The sequence below is a fragment of the Ruditapes philippinarum genome, unplaced genomic scaffold (assembly GCF_026571515.1).
Source record: "Ruditapes philippinarum isolate M1 unplaced genomic scaffold, ASM2657151v2 ctg1047_1_1_1_1, whole genome shotgun sequence".
In the NCBI taxonomy this organism is placed as follows: Eukaryota; Metazoa; Mollusca; class Bivalvia; order Venerida; family Veneridae; genus Ruditapes; species Ruditapes philippinarum.
The window spans coordinates 339182-364692 of NW_026859122.1; the positions used below are offsets into that span (position 1 = coordinate 339182).

General features: G+C 33.1%; 2 protein-coding genes across 5 annotated transcripts; one reads left to right on the plus strand and one right to left on the minus strand.

Annotated features, from left to right (window-relative positions):
- Positions 1-1981: 1981 nt before the first annotated feature.
- On the minus strand, positions 1982-15736 carry LOC132755334 (phthioceranic/hydroxyphthioceranic acid synthase-like). Its single transcript, XM_060746202.1, has 8 exons — positions 15468-15736; positions 13151-13311; positions 12793-12996; positions 12294-12475; positions 11905-12079; positions 3953-10870; positions 3533-3706; positions 1982-3289 (listed from the first exon to the last, which is right to left on the minus strand). Exons 1-8 carry the CDS (start codon positions 15665-15667, stop codon positions 3156-3158), a joined length of 8148 nt encoding a protein of 2715 aa, XP_060602185.1. The 5' UTR covers positions 15668-15736; the 3' UTR covers positions 1982-3155.
- A 1645-nt stretch (positions 15737-17381) lies between these two features.
- On the plus strand, positions 17382-25189 carry LOC132755335 (patched domain-containing protein 4-like). 4 transcript variants are annotated; one of them, XM_060746204.1, is made up of 4 exons: positions 17382-18335; positions 21041-22062; positions 22494-22694; positions 22853-25189. In XM_060746204.1, exons 2-4 carry the CDS (start codon positions 21060-21062, stop codon positions 24337-24339), a joined length of 2691 nt encoding a protein of 896 aa, XP_060602187.1. In that variant the 5' UTR covers positions 17382-18335; positions 21041-21059; the 3' UTR covers positions 24340-25189. The 4 variants fall into 4 exon arrangements, with proteins under 4 accessions (XP_060602187.1, XP_060602189.1, XP_060602188.1 ...); XM_060746206.1 differs by lacking the exon at positions 17382-18335 and adding an exon at positions 19517-19672; XM_060746205.1 differs by lacking the exon at positions 17382-18335 and adding an exon at positions 20320-20458.
- Positions 25190-25511: the final 322 nt, after the last annotated feature.

Genomic DNA, 25511 nt, shown 5'->3' on the forward strand with positions numbered 1-25511 from the left:
TTTGAGATTATAAGTGTTGTTATCTTAGCTTGACTGTCCGTATTTAGATTATTTTACCCACAAAATAATGTATAATTCATGAATCATCAATCGAATTATCAGTTCTGTTCAAGTGCTATATTTAAACATGAATTTATTATAGGAAGCGCCTATCTTTATATCTTTTTAATTTTTTTTACAGTATTAAATGTGACATATTAATAACGCACAAATGAAATCCAGTGTGAAAATTTAGATAAAGCTTGACTGAAGAACGCTGTTGATTTCAATTTCTCTTATACGGACAAGATTCTTGCTTTTTGCATGTTAGTGACGTCATATCCGTAAAAATATTAAAATAAGCGTGGAGAATAAATGGTGACCAAATTGTTACTGGAAAAATAAATTAAAATCCACTTCAACTAGCAAGTTTTATGCCGCTATGAGCTAAATTTCTGTAATTAAAACGTTACAAGAAAATTACTTGTAGTTTATCTCGTAAACGACAATCCCATAAAAGTTATATCATTGGACTCAAATTTAGATCAAATCTCAATATATTCGATCTTTTTTATATCCTTTGACCGACGTTAAAGTCAGGTAATGGTCTTCTTAATTTACTTTTAAATGACATTACCGAGAAACTTTTGTACGTTATGGAGAACATTTTCTTATCATCTTTTGTCTGAACGTTTGTTATTATAAAACTCTATCACTGTCTTTCATACAGAAGGTCAATAGGTTAAACGACATTTTTGCAAAGGACTTTACGTCAAGTATACACTACAAATTATAAGTGAATTGCCTTTAAGGTTTTCCTTCTCAACATAGGGCGTTGTATTCGGCAACATATTACCAGAGTTTTTGAGGGGCAATCATATGTATTCATCACCAGCTTTGTGTTTTAATGTGTTGCTTCCGTTTTAGTGATCAATTTGATTAGCCATTAAGAGACGCAAATGATGTTTTAGAATTGTTTGCATACTGCCTGCAGGTTTCCAACAAGCGCTCATCAAAGCGGTGTGTGTCCTGGAAACATAGGTATATGGCTTACAAGAACACATTTAAAACAAAGGCTGTGCGCATTGAATTGTCCTTTGATCCATTTGTACATATTACAAAATGCATCAAATATTTGTTTTTGAATGTTTATCAGGCCTGATGCACTGTTTTTTTTTAATTTTAACGAAACGTTTCCGTGTTTAATACTGTTTGTTTTTTACCTTTGAAATAACTTAGTCATTAGAAAGCAACGTATATCGTAAACTATTGAACACATCATTAAATTGCAGTGAAAAGTACTGAAACCCATTTGTAACAAAACGTTATGGAGAAGCCTAAATGGTACAATACAAAAAAAACACAACCTTTTTTCTTAGTTTTATTGATATATAACCCACAAATAAAATCATAGTTGCAATCAACTTTTCAAGACATGTTGCATCATAGTAATAAATTCATGCAATAATCAAGTTTAGTATCATAATAATTATCAAACTAATTAACAAACAATTCCATTTATTTCTATGTTTTCACACAAAACAATACATTTTACTTTCCGAACATGAGCACAACAATCTTTTATGTAGCGAAGGTACTCAAATTCAGAAATGTTTAAACTATATATTAAGTAATTAGAAAATGTATTAAATTGACATCCATGATATCCACCGCTATATGATACAAACCGCTTAGTATTATACATCAATAGTGAGAAGGAAACTGGTGTCTATCTATAACGATACAAACCCAAAACTGAACAAAACAGTGTCAAGCAAACTAGCTTTCAGATATAATGACATTAAAATAAAATTATGGCATTTTAATGTTATTTGCTAATTGTGAGATACATATGAATATATAAATTAGATATACTTCGAAACCATGGATCATAAACTCTATATCATTTTGTTAGACAAGATTTGATGATTTTTTTTTAATTTTTGCGTTATTAATTGTGTTTGTTGTATAACAAGAGGGGTAACTATGCTGTATTTTTGTATTTTAAAACAAATTGCTCTTGACGGAAGTTTGAAATAATGTGCACAGTTTTTTACTATTTTATACAAGCCAAATTTCATTATAATCTAATCAACCAGTTGTAACTATGGCTAAAACTTGAAAATTTTCTTTAAAACTCGGCGAACCGCCTTTTTATCCGTGTATACGTTACAGTTTATTTAAAAAATAAACCAAGAGATCCAAAACAGATGGACCGACTGAAAACGTCATTCAAGTATCCTACTCAAATTTAATCGGCGGGAGATAAAAGAAATAATGGAATATTTTATAGATACACAGCTAGTTGGCTGTTTCCTCGTTTGTATCGAATTTTTCCCAATATATTTAACATGAATATGACTTTCTCCCTTTTTCCTTTTATATTGAATTCCATGCAGAAAATGCAAATAAATCATTTATCTCCAAGTTATTGATTAAATGATAGCAATGATTCTTTAGAGACATGTATTCAGTGCATTTTGAAATATAAAAAAATAACAGGATATAATGTAACAAAAAGTACAAAATGTTATTTGTAAATAAACAAAAGGAGAAATATAAATACCGAAATGATTAAATGTCATGATATCTGATTATATTTGATAACATAAAAACGTATTTCATTTCAAATGATGAATTGAATCCTATGTAGCTCGGTTTGCATTTTCAAAACATTAAATGAAAATCTTAATTTAATTTAAAGGCACATTATGCCTCAGAAATGAATAATTTTTTTACCTCTTTACAAAGGGTAAAAATGAATTCTATATTGCTTAAATAATGGTTTTAGAACATATTTAATGTTTGTTGCGTTAAGAAAGTAGCGCCAAATGTAAAATATGTTGTCATAAAAATAGCAAAATGTAAACAAAGTAGTATTTTGACTTCCATTCAAAATACTAAAACACTATAACTACACTAAAACAAAAAAAAAATGTGGTTCATGTTATTGGTCAAAAAGTAATATTTTGGAAACTTTAAAAGTAACAACAATAAAAAGCTTTTGAGAAACAAAATTAAAAGCAATTGTGGGGCATAATGGGGCTTTAAGCATTTATCAAAGAAATACAGCAAAAAGGCTAAACGGTAAGTTAAGCACATCGTCATGCTACCCTGGATTCAGTACAAATACATGTATACTACACACTTTGGTTATAAAGTTACAATTATCAAATCTATTGTTGGTAAGATCGTTTCACTTCCTTGTCAACCTGTTTGAAGGTAGTAAGCCAACGCATTGCTTTCTCTAATGACGGATCCTTGAAAATAAACTCACGTGAATGAGTTTTCACAACAATAAGGAATATCCCTGAAAATATTCATAAACATTATTTTACCTGGTAACATAGCTTTTAACAAATATTTATGAAGTATATACAATAAGCACTTGTTATTCTACGTAAAAGATGTTGCAGCCAAATTGTCCTGAATTCTAGAAATATAAGATGTGAATGATTTTGAGCTAGTGCGTACTTGTAAGCTTAAGTCTGCAACCGACCTTAATATTTTCAAAAGCTTGTATATTCGTAAAGATTTCAACCAAACATGATACCATTTAATTTCTTGACTTCTACTTCTGATATATCGCGACCTTCCAATCGTCTTTCTTTTTTACCTCTACCCCAAGTCAAAAGCATTTTGCTGTTTCTTTTACTTGAAATTTGAGTCATAAGCTTAAGCTGCACCGGATGTTCCCAACCTTGTGTTGTTTGTTTCGAAAAGTTTTCTGCCAAAACAAATATTAAATAATCATTTTTCACAAAATACATGTACATATAATTAAACATTCGCATGCATAGCTCTTATTTTTATTAATTGTATAAACAATTATTAGAGAAAAAATATAATATTACACAGGTATAACAAACACTTGAAATAAAACGCATGCTGAAGGAAACATGTAAATCTAATTTAAGAACCCAAAATCTTATATATGAACTTTATCCAATAGAATAATATAGATCAATATTACCTGTTAGTACAACAGTTTGCCTATCATCTTGAATTTCTTTATCTAATTGATCCATGTGATGATTATGTTTGTTTTCTTCGTGATGTTTTCTATTTGGAGTACCAACATCACATTGTATTACATTACTCGATTCTGTCGTAGTTTCTGTCAGTATTTCCTTCACATCTTTACTTGGGTTTTGAATGAATCGGTCTATCATGAATTGCAACTGGCAAAGTAAATTATTTGCGTCCCTCTCTGCAACAGCCTTTCCGTTATATCCAAACTGTAGAATGATGAAGCGTTGTTTTGTATCATATTCGACATGTAAAGTTGTTTCATATACATGTCGTTTATAAAATACATTTCCGATTTTTATCTCAACACCTTCATGTTTGAAATGATTATTAACTGCTGTCATGTTCTCCATTATAACTCTGTGACGACCTATATGCTGTTTGAGTTCTTCAGATTGCATTTCGTCCTCTATTAGCTTATAGGGGTAAGCGCCGTGTTGTGTCATCTGATTCAATTCATCGGAAGTTTGCTTTAAAAAGTTTGATACAGTTCCCATTTTTCTTAGTACTCCTATCACAGGAATAGCATTTGAACAACTTTGTAAAGTCGACTGGAGTTGTGACACATAACTTCTCATATCAGCAAAGGTCAGTAAGGGTATCACATCATACCCTGTTTTCTCATGAAGAAGCGCTAAATACACACACATGATGAAATGGTACATTGAAATGCCCTTTAAATTGAGGAACTGCATGACTTTATCAACAAGAACAAGAGGAACTCTTTTTGCGATGTCTACCCAATTTCTTTCATCTAACTGATCATTTATATTTTCAGAAAAGGTAAACGGGTGTATATCCTCTTGAAATTTAGATTTCCAGTACGTTCTAAGTTCATGCATTTGTGGCAAAAGCACACTTCTGATTGCCTCTGCAGGGTCCATATCAATTTTCTTCAATGGTAGTTCTTCCTTCTTTAAATGACATGTCAGTATTTCCCCAATCTCTCGGAAAATATTTGTGATTCCAGACAGATCTCCTAAGATAGCATGAACATACACACGAATCCTTGTTTTCTTTTCCATGAAACCAATCATTACTTTCATTGGCAAATCTTTTGTTATATCAATCTTTACTTTATCTCTTTCATCTCTTGAATGTGTTTCACAAATACTACTGAAATCAACCTCCTCTATATCAATAGTGTGGTCCTTGACTACTTCACAATTATAAGAGCCATCATTTGTTATCGAAAATATGCGTCTCAAATCAGGATTGATCTTTATAAGGTGATTGAAAACAACTTTTATGTCACTCTTCTGCAGCTTCAAACCAAAGATTTCAAAGTCAACTTGTCGCATGATGTTTTTACTAAATGGATCCCTGACAAAATCGTCAAGTAACGATTTCTGCATAAAAGTGATATCTCCTTTTAGATATTGTTTTCCTTTCAAATTTTCTTTCTCCGTTTCTAAACTAGAAGATCCTTTTTTATTTTTAATGTTTTCTAAAATGTAGGTTGAAAGAAACTCTATTGTTGTTGACTCATCAAAAAGTGTTCCGATTGGGATTCGAACATTTGTTAATTCAAACATTGCATTTGTAAAACTTATAGCTGCCATTGAATCAATGCCAAGAGACACTATGCGTGTGTTTTCAGTAAGTGTATTTTCATCAAGAACAAAACTCTCCGCGATTTTCATCTTCACTTTTTCTTGAAGGACATTCTTTTGAGTCAACATATCCAGTTTTGCTAATTCTACCATATCTAAGGTCTTATTATTATCTTTTTTTGTTTGCTTAGATATTGGTACTGTTTCTAAAATAGCCTCAATTTTTCTTGGATTTGATTGAAGTGAAGGTATTTCTTTGATTTTGTTCCAGTCAAACTTTCCAAACACGATCTGAACTCGGTTCATCATCACTGCCTGCATGAAACATTCCAGTATTTCATCTTTCCTTAAATAGTGAAATCCTTGGCTTTTCAAATATCTCTCTAATGCCTCGTTTTCAGTTGCCATTCCAAGCGATAATGTGCTCCAATTTATACTTTGTCCACACAATCCAAGACTCCGGCGATAGTAAGCAAATGCGTCTTGGAAAGAATTCCCTGCTCCGTAATTACATTGACCTTGATTGCCAAAGATAGACACTATAGACGAATGCATGACAAAGAAATCAAGTTGCATGTTGAGAGTGGCTAAATGAAGATTCCAAGTTCCTAAAACTTTCGGTAACAGTACTTCATCTACCTCATTGTCGGTCATATTTCGTAAAAAGGTATCACGAGTAACGCCCCCTCCATGGAAGATTCCTCTGACTACTACATCACTGCCTATAACACCTTTGAGCTTTTTAAAAGCATTATTTACCTGACATAAATTAGTTATATCAACTTGAAGGTGTATAACTTGGCATTCATATCTCTTCTTAATTTTCTCTATTTCGTTTGTTTTATTTTTTGATGGTAAACTTCTTGAAAATGCAACAATATGCTTTACTCCAAGGTGTGCCAGAAACGTTAGAATCTCCCAGCCCAATCCTGTTAGCCCTCCGATAAGGATGTAACAGCCATTTCTCCTAAAAACATTTTTCTGAGACACCATTAAAGGTACTCTTGTCACTATCTCTTCATCATGGAGAAAAATCACATCATATGGGAGGGTCAAAACATCTGTCCTTTGATTCTTTCTGTGTGTCATTGCCCGATTGTCACATAACGGAAAATGATTACTTTCAATCGATTTTAAACTCTGATAAACGTTTGGTACTGTCTTTGTTATCTCTGCTACTGTAAACATGTCTTCTGTTTTCAAGATTGTTACCACAATCTTTTCAGCTTTCATTACAATGTATGACCTTTGGGCCTTCGTAATGTATTCCTCAATACTAACAATTTCTTGTAAATCCGGAAATAATGCCTCACATAACGCAAATAATGAATTTGTGATTTTTGTCAGGACAAATAATATACGAATGTTTTTGGCTTTGTCTGGTGGCATTTCACGTACTGTGGACTGTTTTACAATCTGACATGTTACAGACAATCGTGCTGCAAAATGAGCAATTATGTTGAAACAATATTCTATTTTGTCATCGACAATGAAACACACATTGGAAGACAGTTTCTTCGCGTGAACAACGTTCCACAATATCACTCCTACAGTGAGCATCCCTGGTACATATATCGGTAGAGTTGTTAAGTCAAATGCGCATATTCGTGGAACAGAAAGAATTGTTGAAGCAGAAACAGGATAGCAAAATACAATTTTTGTTTTCTCTTTCTCACTGCAAGTATCGTCATGTACATTATACCCTATACCTTCTAAGCCTATGACTGTATATCCCTCTTCGTTAGGCCATATTGGATCATTGTCATTCGTCATATGTACAAGCGGTAATACTGACGGGCTATGTAGACATAAAGATTCAACCAGGAGTTTGCATGCAGGTTTTACATTATTTGTTTCAATCGCCTGTGGTTTTACATCAAAAAATTGATCTCTGACTGATGTTGCCGACAATGATTTTAGTATGTTGTTCTCTGATATATCTCTTTGAACCTCTCTCCTTACAGGAATGCTGCGATCGCTTACTTCCAATAGTTCAATAAAATGAAACTTTCCATTTTCTATCAGGAACTCGTTGTACCCAGTTATGTTCTTTTTCACAAGTGTTTCCAAGATAATCATATTCTCTTTCGTAGGCGATATATCGATAAGATTGAAGTTTTCGTATGCACCTTCGTTGATTGCTGAACGAACCATACCCCATAATTCGGAGCCGCAGACATTAATGTTTCCTTTTTTGTCAGTGTGTCCCATTACATTTTCCGTAACGACAAAGACAGGGATATTTTCATTGTTTTCTTTAAGGGTTTGAATGATCAGTCGTAAAAGTGTAAAAGATTTTTTCACAGAATCATATATGACCTGGCCATCATTTTCCATTTGCTTGATATGAAAAAAAGGCGCATACACAATTGACCGCAAATGTGAAAGGCGCTTGAAAGCGTCATCTTTTATAATGGTATCTACATCAATATATTTGATTTGTTGGTCCGTTTCAGTTACGAAATTTCGGAATCGTTTTGAGCAGATAATAACGCTTTTTCTTTCATTACTGACATCATCAAAATTTACAGTTCCATCAAGTAACTCTGTTTCACGCCATTCTGTACAATACGTTTTTTGTAACTGCATATCTGTAGTATCTGATACCGATTTCGTATAGAAATCATGAATCTCAGCTATTATTTCACCGTTTGTTGTCAGGAGTAATGAGTTGTAATGGTTTCTTGTTGGAGTAGACTTTACTAAAAGAGAGTATCCATACATACATCTCTCTGGAGGTTTATTTATTGTGAAAGAGCCAACGCCCTTTGGCAAAGTAGGATTCTGAGAGCCGGTTGAACTCAAAATTCCGAACGCTTGCAACAAACCGTCTATTACGGATGGATGCAAATGGGTTACTTTTCTTTGTTTCATTACGGAATCAGGTAGCGAAAATTCAACAATACATTCATTTGATGAGGCCCATGATTGTTGAATAACACTGAGAGACTCTCCATATCGAAAGTGTAATTTATTCAAACATTCATAGCTTTCGTCTTTCGTTCTATGTTCTTGACATCTGTCTTTAATAGTCTGTATATTCAGAAGTTGCATGGTTGAATCTTTCCGTGGCGATATCTCTCCCTGTGCTAAAAGTTTTCCATCTTTTTTCACAAAAAAAGTATATTCATCTGATTTTTTATCGGTGACATCGACATCAATCACACATTCATTTTCGTTTTTTGGCATACATGTGTTCATGAACTCAACTGAAACGCTTATTTCAAAGGCTGTAAGTGAAGACTTCTGAAATCCTATCTCTAATGCTGCCTCAACATAAGTAGCCCCAGGAACAAGAACTGAATTAAAAAGGAAATGGTCGTATACAAATGGAGTATTTTCTTTGTCTAAATGAATTGTAAAATTTGGTGTACCGTCTATATTACGTCTCGTAAATAAATGTACGGCAGAGCACTGATTCACATTTCCGTTCAAAAGGCGTCGCTTACCATTTGGAATATGGAGCATTTTAGTTTTCTGGAAAATGTACCGTGGAACAGGAACAATTCTGCCGTCCATTGGTATAATATTGTCCCATGATATATGCACTCCAAACTCAAAGAGGCTGCTTAAGGATGTAAGTAGACTCTCATTCTCTTTATTGATTTTCATAGACGGAATACTTTTCCCTTTCAAATGATCCCCCATGATATTTGCTAAATGCGCTTGTAAAACTGGTCTGGGGCCAATTTCTACGAACACATTTAGTGCGTTTGTGTCAGCTGATCGAATAATTGCGTCCTTGAATAATACTGGTTTTCTAATATTTTCGGCCCAGTATTTACCTGTTTGGAAGTCGTTCTTTTTGTATAGCTCACCAGTAACTGTTGAAATTTGGTCTATGGAAGGAGTCTGTATATTTTCTAAAGCAAGTTTGTTTGCAATGGCTTCAATGCATGGATCCATGTGATGGCTATGATAAGCACATTGGACAGATAATACCCTTATCATTATGTCTGTATTTTCCGTCACAATCATCTCTTCTAGAATATTTTTTAGCTGAGTAACCGCATCTTCGTCACCTGAAACAGTACAAGACACTGGGCTATTGAAAACTGCTATCGTCACACGATCTTGTAACGATTTGCAAAGAGATTCAATTCTGCTGACTTCAATATTTCCAACCACCATCATTTTACCTCCAGTCATGTTCGCTAGTATTTTAGATCGATGGAATATGACTTGAACAGCATCCTTTAGACACAACGCACCTGAAGCATATGATGCTGCTACTTCTCCAACCGACTGACCAATCACCGTCTCTGGAACTATACCCATGCTCTTCCATTGTTCCGTTAATGCTACCTGAGTACAGAATATTGCAATGTGATTCAGGAACGGATCACTATAATCGGTGTCATCTCTAAATTTGTCAGCAATACTCCATCCCGTCAAAGGCTGCAAAAGTTTGTCAATATTGGAAACTGCTTTTCTGAAAACCTCCTGAGTGCTCATCATCTCTCGGCACATTCCTTTCCAAGTTGTCCCGACTCCGCAATAAATGAAAGCTATCCTTGTCTTTCGAGTGCTCTCTATCTTATCAATGAGTAAAAGTTTCTGTCTGAGCTGTTGCTTAATGCTATCATCAGTTATCCCGAAAACAAGAGACCGATAAGGAAAGTGGTCACGATGGTAAACCGATGTATAGGAAATATCTTGAATCATGTAATTGCCTGATGCTATATCTTTGACTAGCGCTTCAATGTTATCCTTCAGTGCTGCTTTACTCACTCCAGAAAGACAAATGATATTGTATAGGCTGTTAGCAGTTTCGTTTTCTAATTTCTGTATGGAAGACATCATTTCCTTGCTATGGATAACAACTGCATGTGTATTGGAACCTCCAAAGCCAAAACAATTAACACAACAAATCATCTCTCCTGCATCATTTTGTATCCAATTTGAAGTTGCTACAGATACCTCAAGTCCATACCTTTCTAACTCTATCTTTTTATTGATGTTTGATTTATCTTTTTTGACGTGTAGGCTTGGAACAATTTTTTCATGTTTCATCATCAAGAGTACTTTAATCAAACCAGCGACACCAGCGGCTGATTCCAGGTGACCAATGTTAGATTTAACAGATCCAATCAAAACTTTTTTGGTCTTTTCATGATTAACTATTGCTATATGGGTGTTTGCGTCTCTGTTAATTTCAGATGTAATGTGTGAATTTTTCAACCTTAAATTTGCTTGGGAATGGTCCAATGTAATGTTCTCTTTATCCGGAGGTATTTTCGATCTAAATTTATCAAGAAATCTGCCAATTGCATTTATCTCTGTAGGGTCTCCTATTGCCGTTCCTGTTCCTGTAAAAATATTTGTCTCAGTGTTCTGCCAAGTATTCAACGATCAACAAATCATACACTCATTAAATCTATTTTAAATAACTATGGATCTATTTTGATCCATACATCATGATTGGAATAAATCTTGCAGTTGTCTTATCAAAATGCTACATACGAAATATGAAAGTTGTAGGCTTGCATTTATAAAGAAAACGATTCTGAAAAGAGGCAAAGTGAGGCCAAGTTTTAAACGGTCATGGTTTTTATAAAATTGGCAATGGTCCACTAAACAAAGTAACACAAAATATTTACGCTCTTAAGATTCGGGTTATAGAGAAAAGGTATTTAAGTACTTTTCCTTCTTTCTTTTATGTAACTTCAAGTGGCAGATCAAAAATATTGCTTTAATGTTTCCTTTGGAAGCAACGAAAACAACAGTATTATTATGGAAACTGTCGACTCGTTTTGATTGAGTCTGTTCATGACAGATAAAGTAAAAGTGCAAGATTTCTCACGCCCCTAGCACCGGCTTAAGCGTTAAGTCTTACAGACTAGGTGTTTTTGAAATGTTTTTCTATTTGACACTGTTATCAGGTAACCACAGGGCAGGCCAAATATTTAGCCCAGGGTTAGAAATTAAATAAATCTTGTTTTCTATGGGCCGTGTAAGGTATGGTTTCTCTAATTTCTATTTCTTGTTCTGTGACTCATCAATGGAATTTACCGTAATCATTTGAACAACTTAAGCACTTCATGCAAGTGGTATCCAAGGCAAGTTTTAACAAATTTTGCGAAGTGTTTGCAGAGGAGATGCCATTTGAATTGTAGACAACTCTCAGACAACTGTGCATCATTTTGTTAAAACAAAATCGTGTTAAAAGCAAGTTGCCAAAATATTCAACCAAGTGATAGATAACTCATAATTTTTATATTGTCACAATAAACTTGAATTTGTCAATGCTTAAGGAATGCAATTTTTAACACAAGTCTGTATGATGAAAAAAGTAACACTACACTTTATAATGCTCAAATGGCAATAATATTTAAAAAGTTACCATGTGCCTCTATGTACTGAAGACATGTCGGGTCGATATTATACTGACTGTAAATTTTTCTCATCAATGCCTCTTGCTGTTGACCGGAAGGGGCTGTTATAGGTTGGGCTACATGACCGTCTTGATTGCTACCCGTCTTTATAATTCCCCAAATATTGTTCTTGTCCCGTAATGCCTAATTTACATATAATTTTATTTAATAAAAGTGTTTAAACAAAGAGTTAAGAGTTGTTGATAAATGAATTTGAATTAAACGTTAAATAAAGAAACCATATAAATATGTACACCACGGTCTATGCAATAAACTTTTCATTTGCAAATGTAGCATATTCTCATCGAGTATATAAAAGTTTATATAAAGATTTAAGTTATATCCGCTATAAACTTACTTTTGAATAAGACTTGAGGATAACAATTCCGCAACCCTCACCTCGACCATAACCATCTGCTGTATCACAAAAACTCTGACATTGACCAGTTGGAGACAACATTCTAGCTTTACAGAGCGTGATAAACTGATCTGGTGTTATGATACTGCTAACCCCTCCACACACTGCCATCTCACAGTCACCTTTAATACAAAAAATACAGATAACAAGGACACAATTTACAGTGTAATTTATCAACGGCCAAGTAACTTTCTATTTGCGTAAACAGGTGCTGTCCTATATTAAAACTTCAATGGAAATTATATTTAAAATCTGTCTGTTACTTGCACCGTTTAAAAAGAAATAATGACACACTCAACTAAGTTCATATTACAAAAAAATAGACATCCTTTTAGTATTGGTTTACATATAGTTTATGCTTTTAAAGTGTACCTTTGTGTTTAGTAGCAGAAGTTAAAGATATATGACTTAACAATATCATTTTTATAAGGTATTATACCAGATCTTATAGCTTGACATCCTATATGTATCGCTAACATTGACGAGGAACAAGCTGTATCAACAACCATACAAGGACCTCGCAAATCATACACGTATGAAACACGTGCTGAGATAATTGTTGCACTCATTCCTGTTGCAGAATAATTCGTATCTTCCTCATGATCAAAACTTGATAAACGTTTATAATCGTCATTCATAACACCTGAAAATGAAATACGTTCGTATAAATACAAAAATTTAGAATCTTAGTTTGACATGCATTTAAATCAAACAACAGAATTTCTTACTTCAGTCTTTTTTCATCCAAGATTTTAAGAATTCAAGAGTTTTAACAATGCATTTCTTTGTTAATTTACCTATATAAACACCAGTCTCAGTGCCTTTAATGTGTGTTCTTGTTAATCCTGCATCTTCTAAAGCCATATGTGTGCATTCAAGAACTTGTCTTTGTTGAGGATCAATATGCATTGCCTCACTATCACTGATTCCAAATAGTTTATTATCCCACTCATCGTGTCTAAAACAACAAGAATTTGCATAATGGAAATTTTACATTAAACACACAAAGTAGTAGTATTTCAAAAGTTTGAAGTAAGGATCTAGACTTTCAGTGCAAAATCATATGGTTTCCTCCCTTTTTTTCACTTTTATTTAAGAATTTGATACCAAGAGAGCGATGAACATGGCTTAAAGTGCTATTAATCGTTTTAGAATATTTTTTTTGTTACGCGATCATTAATTTCCGCCATTATTATAATGACGTTATTAATACCCCTATACGAACTGTGATCATATGCATGTCATTTATGTATGTTTTTTAAAAAAATCTTATAATTACATCAAAATGTAAGCTCTATGTATTGTGAATATAGCAAGGTTTTGTTGTATCGAATTTCGGTACTTTATTTTATTATAAATCGTTGTAACTTGATTCACATCCTACACGATTGACATCCATTTAACGAAACGCCGACAAATAAAAAAGCTCCACGCCTCCAGATGAGCATAAATATTTCAAGAAAAAGAAAATTGAGAAAAATGTACTTATATTTTAAGAAAGGTAAAAACATTCAAGATTCATGTTTTAGTTTACATGTTATTTCGATTTAAGACCGATTTTGCAGTATTTTATCACCACATTTCTACTGCGTTACTAACGCAGTAAGGGCTGTTTTTGCATATTTTGACCTCTTTTTGGTTATTTGCATGGATTTTAAGTGCCGAGTGAAATATGTGAATAATTTTATTTGTTCACCTCACAATATTTTACTTTCAAATACATTTTCAAAATTTTCGTGAAAATTAACATGAATTTGGAGGCGTGCTGCTTTAATAATTCAAATGAAGTACATGTATACCGTTATATAAAAAGAATGTCGGAAAATCTATAAATAATTCAAGGTCGATTTCTGAACTTAAACACGGGACCAAATTGTCATGTTTTGATTTTGGTATCAAAATATTATATTGATTGTATGATTAGTGTGTATTTCATAAATGATGTATTTTGTGTGTAAAGCCTAAATAAACAGCAATCAATCGATTAATCAATCAATCAATCATGTAATTAATATTTAATTAATTAAATTTCAATAAAACACTAATAGACTTCAGTGAAATTACATGTACATTATTTCCTAATTGAAATACAAATGTAGTTGATACAGAATTTAATTTATTTGATTGTGAAAGGAGCTACAAGCTTATAGGGTCACTTTAGGTTCCGTTCCTGGATTCAACTAGTACTAAGCAATAAGTGCAAAGTTGATTTCTCAAGAAAACAACGGCTTGCACCTGGCGGGTTCGAACCCATGTGGCCAGAAATCCTTTGATTCCTGTCCAACGCGTTCATTACACATTTATACTAAGATATATTAACAAGCACATATATATTAAAGCAAATGTGAAAATGCCCATAATGCCCCAGAAAACATTTTTATTTCTCAAAATATTTTATTTTTGGTATCTTGTTAAAATTAAAAATAAAAATCATTTGCAGTATAGATGAACTTTCTTTTGCTTCTTTTGATATGTGGCTAATTGTAATTATTAAAGTGGATTGAATTCAAAATACTACTTTGTTAACATTTTGCTATCTTCACGACGTAATTCTGCATGTTCAGCGCTACTTTCTTCAGTTGTTAACTATCTAACATTCTCTTAATCCATGATTTAAATATTATTAAACATATGTTTGACATTTCTGAAAACTAACAAAAATGGATTTCTGGGGCATAATGTGCCAAAGGGTCATAACTATCGTATTAATTTAGTATTTGATGACATGCTGAGTTTCATTATAATTCAACCAACCATTTGTAAAATATGGATAAAATGGTTATTTTCTTATTCGGTAACATAGGGACATACAAAGTTGGGTGGATATATTTTCAGTTTATATAACTATTCTTGTCAAGTTTTTAGAAAAAATAGACAAACCGATTTTAAGATATGGATTTGGTCCGGCGGACGGACGACAAGGTCATCTCAATAGCCCCCCTTATTACATTGGGATAAAAAGAAATTGAAATCAGTTTAGGTTGGTTTCTGCAAACTTATGAAAATAGTGGTCAATTATTAGTAAGTGTCCTTACCGATGATCAGTCTTCTGCATGGTGAGTAAAGTATCAATTCATACCATTCAAATAAATGATAAAATAAAAATATGCTTACCCATTAATAAAACCAGCTTTGTTAACATACGACTTTCCCGGCTCATCTTTGTTATTGCTGTAGAAAGCCTCATTGTCCCATCTTTCTTTTGGTATGTCTGTTATGTGATTCTCTCCATTTACCAAAACTCTCCAATATTCTTCGGCGTTGTCTGCACCAGGAAATCGACAACCTAGTCCTATAACCGCTATGTCCTCCATAACCTGTATTGTAGATATTACCAGTTTACAGTGCTGTAAAATCCAAACTATTTCACAAGTAGGAGATATGTCTCTCTATATATAACACTATACCATCGTACTAATTATAATTATATTTACATTTGTTGGATAGAAATAATTATCTCCATTAAAAGGAAGGAAAATGGTTCAACAAGACTAGCAAGAAATGAACAAAAAAATACTATAATAATATTTTCATTGTCCTCAATGACTGTACAGAAAGTTAAAACATTAGGTTAAACAAATTTATTTATTATTTTTCTTATTGAGGATTTCATGTTAAACAAGTATATTTAAAATAAAATTAACAAAGTTAGTAGGCATAAAACCGTTTCGTGCAATAAATGAGTATGCTTAAAACCTTTTTTCAAATACAATGTTAACAATTTTATCTAAAAAAATCTTGAAACTGAAACCATGCCGTCTTAGAGATAATAAAATAAAGCCCATGGGTACATCTCATACAGCATTCAACCCATGAAGTGTTTCGGAAACATATGTCCGAAAATCGGGACACTTCCTGTACAGGTAATGTTGCACCCATTACACCAGACGCTCCTGTGAAATACCAGGAAAGGATTGATAACAATCGTTTTTTCAATTGAATTTGGGTGCACGTCGTCAACCTGTCTAACCAAAGCATACAAAGTCTAGTAGATAACAATCTGTATGATATGCGATTAATGTAATTTTTCGATGCGAGTCTTGGGACTTTCCAACAATACTTGACTAATTTTCAAAGTTCAAGCATTTGATTTATTTTGTTTGCATTTGTATATACAAGACTGCAGTTGGAAGATTCTTGATATACATAAAGTGCGTACACAACTAGATTAGATTTAAAGCAGGTTAACTTGTTATATACGACTAACATGGCTCAATCATGAAAAAGTTACATACCACTAAATGTTTGATAATGTTCCCTTCTTAATGCTATAAGAATTTATCTTAAAATGATTTTTAAGATATAAATACCAGTTTAGACATGTTTGATTTCAACAATATTGATATAATAAAAATTAAACATTCTGTATGCCAGCCTTATGTCGCCTGGTCTCTCAAAAGGAAATTTGCAAGTAGTGTCACACAAACTGTTTGTCCTTGACTTAAATACATTGTCATTTTGTATTTTTATATGAAAATATTGAGAAAATAAATCAAGAATAAGTGTCTTAATTGGAAATTGTATTATAAATTATTTTGAATTTAAAACCTATTACTGGGAATGGGGAGAGCAACTTCCTAGTTGCCGGTGTCAAGGGATTGGATTAGATGGGTAAATACCAGGAAGTGACAAAACAAAATTAATAAATTATTTTGTATTTTTATATAACAATATTGAGAAAATAAATCAAGAATAAGAGTCTTAATTGGAAATTGTATTATAAATTATTTTGAATTTAAAACCTATTACTGGGAATGGGGAGAGCAACTTCCTAGTTGCCGGTGCCAAGGGATTGGATTAGACGGGTAAATACCAGGAAGTGACAAACAAAATTAATCATGAGCATATATTTAATGTAATTGATACCTTCTTAAATATGTGCAGAGGTGCGCAAATATTTTGTCAGATAAAACCAAAGTGGTTGCATGGCGAAATGACGTGGAGAAGGTGACGTGGATACCTCTTCTTGCATAAGAGGATAAAAATGCATGTATAAATGTGTTCGATAAAAACCATTTGTACACATCAGTTATATAATTTTAGACAAATTTAGCGATAAGCAACAATTCATGACAGGTCAACATTACTTGTAGTGACTGGTACAAACAAGAGCCGGTTGAACCGAGTGAAGTTCCCCGACTAGGTTTTGGACACAGAAAAGTATATCCTTTCAGAGTTATGTCCCAGAGAAAGTTCAGAGTGTGATAATTCCAATCTTAGGCAAGGCAGAGTTACTGTTCTTTGCACTGCTCTTCTACTCAATTAGATCTATCTACTGATATGCGCGCGGCACGTCGTCTTAATATGGTAATCATTTCTGTGAAATAGTTGTAAAATCCGACTATAAATAAAGAAGTTATGGACCGGACACGATTTTGCTGCAAGGTCATGATGTAACCTTGACCTTCAAGGTAGCGACGCAAATGTTGCGCGCGACACGTCGTCTCAATATGGTGATCATTTCTGTGAAATAGTTGTAAAATCCGACTTCAAATAACAAAGTAATGAGCCGGACACGATTTTTCTGCAACGTCATGCTGTGGCCTTGACCTTCAATGTAGCGACCCAAATTTTGCGCTCGACACGTCGTCTCAATATGGTGATCATTTATGTGAAATAGTTGTAAAATCTGACTTCAAATAACGAAGTTATGGGCCGGACACGAATTAGGGACGTACGGACGGACTGACGGAAGGACGGTCAACCCGGCGACTACTAGAATATGCTCCCCCGAGCATAAAAATATGAAAAACAAGATCATCAAGGAAGGGTGGCGTTCAATGAACGCAACCCCCGCACGACCCAGTACGGCCTCGTAAATCACACATGTACAAATACAAAACAAAAACGAGAATAAAGATCAACAAGGCAAAGGCGCAGCCCCCGACACACCAAGAGCAAGGCAGCCAGAAGGCACCAAACCAAAATCGGGACTGGACATGATGGCGGCGAAAGGAAGAGGGACACGTTATGTTTGAAATGGTAAAAATTAAAACGGGCACATATGGGAATAAAAGGGACAAGGACTATAAGGGTGAAAAAGGGGAAAGAAAATGGGGGAATGGGGTAAGAAGGGGATGAGAAAATACTTACCGTTAACGACAATTTAATAAGGTAGACATGACAAAACATGCAAATATTCAAAATAAGACTATTTCAAAAAAGTACAAAATTTTATCAAAAGTGTTTCTTTGGCCAAACATATACTTTTATTTTTTGTTTTCGTGAAAAACTGATGAAAGTTTCTATTTCATCGTTTCTTTGGCCAGACTTATACTTTTATGTTTAAGTTTCGTAAAAAACTAATTAAAGTTTATATTTCAATATTGTTATCTCCTTTTTGTGCGTCATTTGTTGTGAAAACGAACGATGTGTAATGGAAAAAGATGCGTTTATGTGGCAGTTATCATGGAAATTTTATATGAAATTCCATGTCATTCTTTTAATAATTATGGATAGTCCCGAAATAAAAAAGAATGTATGTGTCCTAAAAAAGAAAAGACTTCTTTATTATAGCTCAGATAATGGTCGTTTAACTGATGGCCTTGCCTTTTTATATTAAATTAATTGTTCTAAACATATCAGAATGTTAATTTTTGACGTTATCCCAAATCCATATATACAGTAAAAAAAGACTGCATTCATACGAATTGATTATTATTTTATAAGGATTTAGATATCAATGTTTAAATGTCAATGTTTCCCTTTACATATCATCTTATTTTGCATGATTCACTGATGATAAATCTTTGCTTTTATGTCTTGAACTACCTTAGGATTAAAACCAACAAAAACTATCTCGGTAGGCAAGGCGACGAGACAGCAAACACCAAAATAGTTTCGGTTATTTTATTTTGTTTGTTTGGGATTTTTGGGGGATTATTTTCTTTGGTTACTTTATGGTGATTATGAAATGAAACCTTGCTCAAACATTTATAAATATTTTCCAGACGTCATACCTAAATAGGGCCGACATCAAATATTAATACCGGTAATAATCAATACATAATTATATTTTACTTTCATATGAAATAATTTAACTAGCAGATGAAATGTTTGTCGTTTGTGTGACATTGGAACAGCTTTGTCTCAAACTAAAAACTCTTAGATAAAATGTTTTCTAAAGCTGCTTTGGTACATGTTATAGTATTGTAGATCTTTCATTTTAATGTATTTTGTGAGGGCTACAGGTACAAATAGCGTTGTCAATGTAAGCTTCGGGTTTAACTTCCAAACAAACATCACATTGGTCTAAGGAGGCAGAGGTTGTGTGGACCTGACTTCCTGACCATGGAATGCTCCTTAAAAAGTAAAGAGTGGTACGTAAATTGTGCACGAGACAACCATAGTATTACAATGTATAAAATAATATATATGCTATCGGATTTGTGATAGACTAAGTGCATTAAAACTGCACGCCTCCAGATGAGCAAACATATTTCGATAACATCAAACCTGAGAAAAATGTACTAAAATTCTAGGAAAGGTATAAAGATTCAAAATTATAGTAAAAATTTACATGTTATGTGCGATTAATGACCGAACGAATGTTTCAGTATTTACAACTATATTTCTATTACTAACGCAGTAGGGCTTTCTTTGCATATTTTGACCTCTTTATAGTAATTAACATAGTTTGTAAGTGCCATTGATAATGTGTAAATTGCATTCTTTGGTAACTTTACAATATTATACTGTTAAATACATGTTCAAATTCTAATAAAAATTAGCATGAATCTGGAGGCGTGTTGCTTTAAACAACGTAGGTCGTCGATATGCTGTTTTACGTGATAAATCATTGGAATTTCCAGGAAAAAAAACTGTTCAGTAAATCCTGACATATTTAGGTACATTGCAATAATGTCAAGCAAGTCGTTATTCAAGCCTATGTAATCATGTCTATCTACGCTTGTTTTCTTTTTTAATATGGTACATCTTAAACTTAAATAAATTTTTACCCGACTATTTAAATAACGAAACTGTCAGTAATGTCACAGAAAATCTCAACTGTGGACTTTTTCACCATAAACCTTTCTACTTGTAAAGAGTGTTTGTTGACTTGAAAAATAGCCTGTTGATTTTTTTAAATAAAAGAAAGATTTCAGGTGAGACTTTCAGTTTGATATATTATTCCTCGACATGATTCAGTTCAGATTACTATATTTCAAAATCGGCTTCTTAAGTCATCTTGATTTGATTTATTGTATAAAGGTTGTGTTAACATGTACCTCTAGTTGTATTATGCATCCAAAAATACCGTATCTGAACGATAGGAAAAAAACCATGTTTCTTGTAATTCACAGGAGTGTTATCTTAAAAAATAAACAGCCTACGTCATATTTATAAAGAAAGCGAGGTAATTTGATAACATAAATATTTTAATGAAGGATTATCTATTGTCGGTGTTTGTAAACTTCTGAAAACCAGAGAAACTAATTGAAAATATTTGTTTGGTATGTACTTTGAATTACTTCTTTTCTGAAAAAAAATGAGATACATTAATTACAATATTTTTTATTTAATTCGTGAATTTATCACTTCAATATACAGTCAGCATTTCAAAAGAAACGACACTTTGACGATATATAACTTTCGTGAGCTTGTTTTCATGGTACAAAGCTATAACAGTGTATCATATTAAAAGTACATTAACTTAATTATTGAATGTAAGTTGCTTTTAATTTCAGAAGTATTGAGACATTAACCATGGCTTATACAGAAAAGATAAAGTCGTTGTTCGGGTCATTTGCACTCTTCATTGCATCACATCCATGGAAGTTCTGTCTTATAGGGTTTCTTATTAACGGTTTCTTAGGGCTTGGCATGTTAAATCTACCACGTAAACATCTGCTAAACAATAACATCGAGGATGTTTATATGCCACGGGATACAGAAACAGAAAAGATGGCACAAGAGATTTTGAAAAAATTTCCAGAGCACAGTAAAGATGCATTTTATCATCACCAGTCTATCCAGCAGCCGCTCTTTGCGGAACTCGTCATTTGGGAACAAAACAAAGAAAGTATAATAAATGAATCATTTCATGAGATATTAAGCTCTTTGATTGAAGAAATAAAAAACTTATCTTTTACAAGCGTCGACGGAAATGACTCAAATTTTTATGATATATGTACCCGGAGAAACGATAAATGCGTTGTTAGTGGAGAAACTATCATTGATAATCTAAAGGATAGTAAAGACGGAACAATTCCCGTGAAATCGCTGATGCCTAAAAATACAACAATTTTAGAAAATCCACTTTTTCAACTAGCTGATTACCAAGTGGCAAACGACACTCTTGTCACGGCAACCTACCTTAGAATCCGTTATAATCTCTGTCATGATACGCCGAAACAAGCCGAAAATGCAGGTAAATGGATGGATCGCTTTGTGAGCCAAATGAAAGAATCTACCGAAAAATTGCATTCAAAAAATCTGATTTTTGCATTTTCCAATTCGAAGTCATTTCTGGAAGAAATAGGAAATGACACTTTTACCGATATACCTTATTTCTCATTCGTGTTCACCGTATATTTAATTTACATTGGTTTCACTATGTCTGGTGGTAACATTCTGGCAAAAAGAGCACACATCGGTAGAATGGGAGTCATCGTGACGCCGACAAGTGTTTTGGGAGCATGGGGAATACTTATGGCCTGCAAGGTGGAGTTTACAAATGTTTTAGGAATCACTCCAGTTCTAATTGTTTGTAAGTATAAATGTTTTAGTGAAATTTATTCTATGTCAGTAATATTATTATGTGTCTTTCATGTGAATGTGCGTCTTTCAAATTTTTGTATAAGTACAAGTTGGTGATTAAGGTCAAGCTTAAGTATCTCTTTTCATGGTTCCCTTTTTGCAACTGTACAATACTAAGTTATTCATTTACTTGTTTATTCTGAATGGTTCTAAGATAGAGCGAAAATAAAATTCTTATGAACTGATGATAAAGATATGTTGGCATTGTATTCTTGTTATTTTCGCCCAATCTTAGAAACATTCAAAATAAACAATTTGATTAACAACAATTGTATATATATGGAAGAGCTGCTAATAATTGTGAAATTACACCGAAAACACCAAGTACTTCTTGCATTATATATAATGAATATTGAACAATGGTATGTAATATATTTGCAGGTCACCAGATCATCAATACTATGATCACTCTATCACATCTAGCAGATGCAAATGACATTTCAGATGGAAAGAAACGTGTTGCTTATGCTGTGAGAATGTCCTCAATTCCCATCACTGTTACAATGATGTGTTATATGATTCCATTTGCTACAGCAATAGTGTCAAAATATTACGCCGTGGAATTGGTGGGCATTTATATGGGTATGTTTAGAGTATCATTTTTATTGTTTGTTTGTTTTTGTATTGTCTAAGAAAGTTCCAAAAATAATTTTTATTATAAAGATTTTCTATTTCTATTATGTGATGAGCTTTAACTAATAACGGTCTGTATTTAAATTCTGTCTCAATTTTTATTTCAGTGACTACCATATTGTTTAATTACGTGAACCACTTTGTATTTTACACGGCATGCCTTGCTATACACGAGCAACGAATCGACGCCGGGCGTCATTGCTGTATTTGCATTAAGTTGAGAACAAGAGAAGAGCTAGAAGGGCGTAACTGTTGCATTATATGCTGCTGTAGCGGAAGCCGACCAAACTCAAGAACTGACACCGAAAGCTCCATAGAAAAATTGACACGAATAATCATGTTACGTGTTTTGTTAACTACTCCTGTAAAGATTATAGCTTTTGTGTCTTTACTTGTATTAGTTGGGTCAACACTATTTGGACTTGTAAATGTTAATATAGATGTATTCCAGAAAAATGAAGTTCTGCCGACTTCGTACTTTTATAACTGGAATGAAGTTGTAGATGAACAATTTAAATATCGGCCAATCATTCAGTTTGTTACATACCATCCTAGTGGGTATTTGAACGATTCCTCGTCTGTTTTAGAGTTAAAACAAAAGCTGGTTGATAAGCAACAGAACTTATTGTCATGGTCCGACGTTTACAGAGACAAAAATTACCCAAATGCTTCATCAGAATCAGACCTTTACAAATCAATAAAGAACGATTTTTTTAAAAAAGAAGCAGCATTTGTAAATGATATATATTTTGATGAATCACGCTCAGTTATAACCGCATCTAGATTTTATATACAGTCAAAAGATATTGTTTCGAGTAAAGAACTCATTTCACTCAAACATGATTTATTGTGTATTGCTGAGAAATTTGATGACATCTTAAAAGACAAATATCAAAACTTTAATAAAAAATTTCTACCTATCAGTTCTGACACAGACATCGGCTTTATTCAAGTGCATTCCCCCGACTTCTTTCAAATTGATGACTTTCTTAGACCTCTCTGGGAAATTCTGATATTTACTGGTACCCAACTTGGGATTCTTTTCCTACTTTTTCTTCTTCTTAAACCAAGTATCCGATTTCTTCTTCTACTGCTGATAACTTATATCTTAATGACAATGTCTATTTTTGGTATATCTAACTTCGTTGGAGTTTATCTGACTCAGGTCTCGCTGATTATGTATCTCGTGGCAGGATGCTTCTGTGTCGATATCATAGTACACATATTTTATGCTTTTTCTCAAGCGCCATGCGATAATAAAGCAGGATGCCTTAACACGGTTCTCAGTAGTAGCATCCAATCGGTATTCCATGCAGTTTTTGGATTATTTCTAGGTATATTGGTACTTTTTGTAGTGCATTCGTATGTTTTCGTCACTGTGTTCCGAATATCAATTCTAACTTACAGTATTTGTATTTTGTTTACCATTCTGTGGATTCCAAGTGTATTTTCCATAGTTGGACCCGTTGATTCAACATCCCAGCCTGAAACAATTAGCATTTACAGAGTCGAAAACGTGTTGGATAAACGACAATCACGTAGCGCTGGCGGTATGGAAAATCCATCATTTGAGCATAATTCAAAACATGAATAGATTTAGATAAATGAGTATCTTATTAGGAATCTCCGTTTAGAGATAATGTAATGAAATGATAGGGATAAATTACATACTTGTTGAATTTGTGTATGTGTGTGTGGGTTTTTTTTATTAATGTTTAAACAGAAAATTCATGCATCTCAATTTCAAAAGTTACACGTGTTTCTTTCTCATATATTTTTGTTTCATTTTTGTATTGCATGCAAAAAACATTGCGAAAAACACTTAAAAGCGAAATATACTTAAATTTCAAGTACAGTGACGAAAACAACATACAGGTACTTGTAAAGTGAAACTAAATAACAGTTTAATGGATAGAATATATCATATGTAATTTTCATGAAAATGCATTTACCAAACCTTGAACGTGTAAAAGCCAACCTTTTCCTGACAGACGCAATAACGAATATCTCAGAACGGTTTGTTTAGCTAAATGCATGGTGCATTTTTGTGTGTAGACTTGGTCATTGAAGTTGTATGAATGATCATTTGTGCTAGTGACACTATACTTATTGAAAAAAGTAATTCATGGAGGACTTTACAGACTTTAAATATCTTATCATTGTATTTTTTGTTATTTGCAAATCAAATAAAGAAAAACAAAATCCCTAAAGAAAGCTCAACACGATTAAACTGAAAATGTTGCAGGCTCGGTTTGATTGAGCCTGTTCATGGACGGTTGTGCTTATTGCAAGCTACCGTCCACATCCCCTAGCACCGGCTTATGCAGAATTCAAAATTTAACATACAATGTATATCGTATGATGCTTTTTTTTATTATTCACTGATGTTAGAAATGATTTGTACATGTATCTGTAAATGTTTGATAAATAAAGTTTGTATACTATGTCGCTTTCATACATGTTTAAATGTGTCTTAATAATACAGTCAGAGGGTTAAACACAGTCAGAGGGTTACAGAATTTTAAAGTTTCTGCAACACAATTGGGGATAATAGAATTGCGCTAAGATAAAAAAAATACGTCAATGGATTTTAATTACATCTTTCTGAATAACTATATTAGCTTGAGGGCCCATCAAGAGATTTATTCCGTAGCACTAGAACGAGGGATTCTTTTTTTTTTTAATTTATTTTCTTTTCACATTTTGTTTGAAATTTAAACCCAAACGGTTTTCGCTATTTTAAAAGTTTGATAAATAATAAGATCA

Excerpts from the sequence above, each read along its gene's own strand:
- LOC132755334 (XM_060746202.1), bottom strand. The coding sequence starts at position 15,667 with ATGGAGGACATAGCGGTTATAGGACTAGGTTGTCGATTTCCTGGTGCA. Across the intron at positions 12,997-13,150 it reads TGAGACTGGTGTTTATATAG|GTGTTATGAATGACGATTAT; the intron begins GTAAATTAACAA and ends TTTCATTTTCAG. Across the intron at positions 12,080-12,293 it reads TCCTCAAGTCTTATTCAAAA|GCATTACGGGACAAGAACAA; the intron begins GTAAGTTTATAG and ends TATGTAAATTAG.
- LOC132755335 (XM_060746204.1), top strand. The coding sequence starts at position 21,060 with ATGGCTTATACAGAAAAGATAAAGTCGTTGTTCGGGTCATTTGCACTC. Across the intron at positions 22,063-22,493 it reads CACTCCAGTTCTAATTGTTT|GTCACCAGATCATCAATACT; the intron begins GTAAGTATAAAT and ends ATATATTTGCAG. Across the intron at positions 22,695-22,852 it reads ATTGGTGGGCATTTATATGG|TGACTACCATATTGTTTAAT; the intron begins GTATGTTTAGAG and ends TTTTTATTTCAG.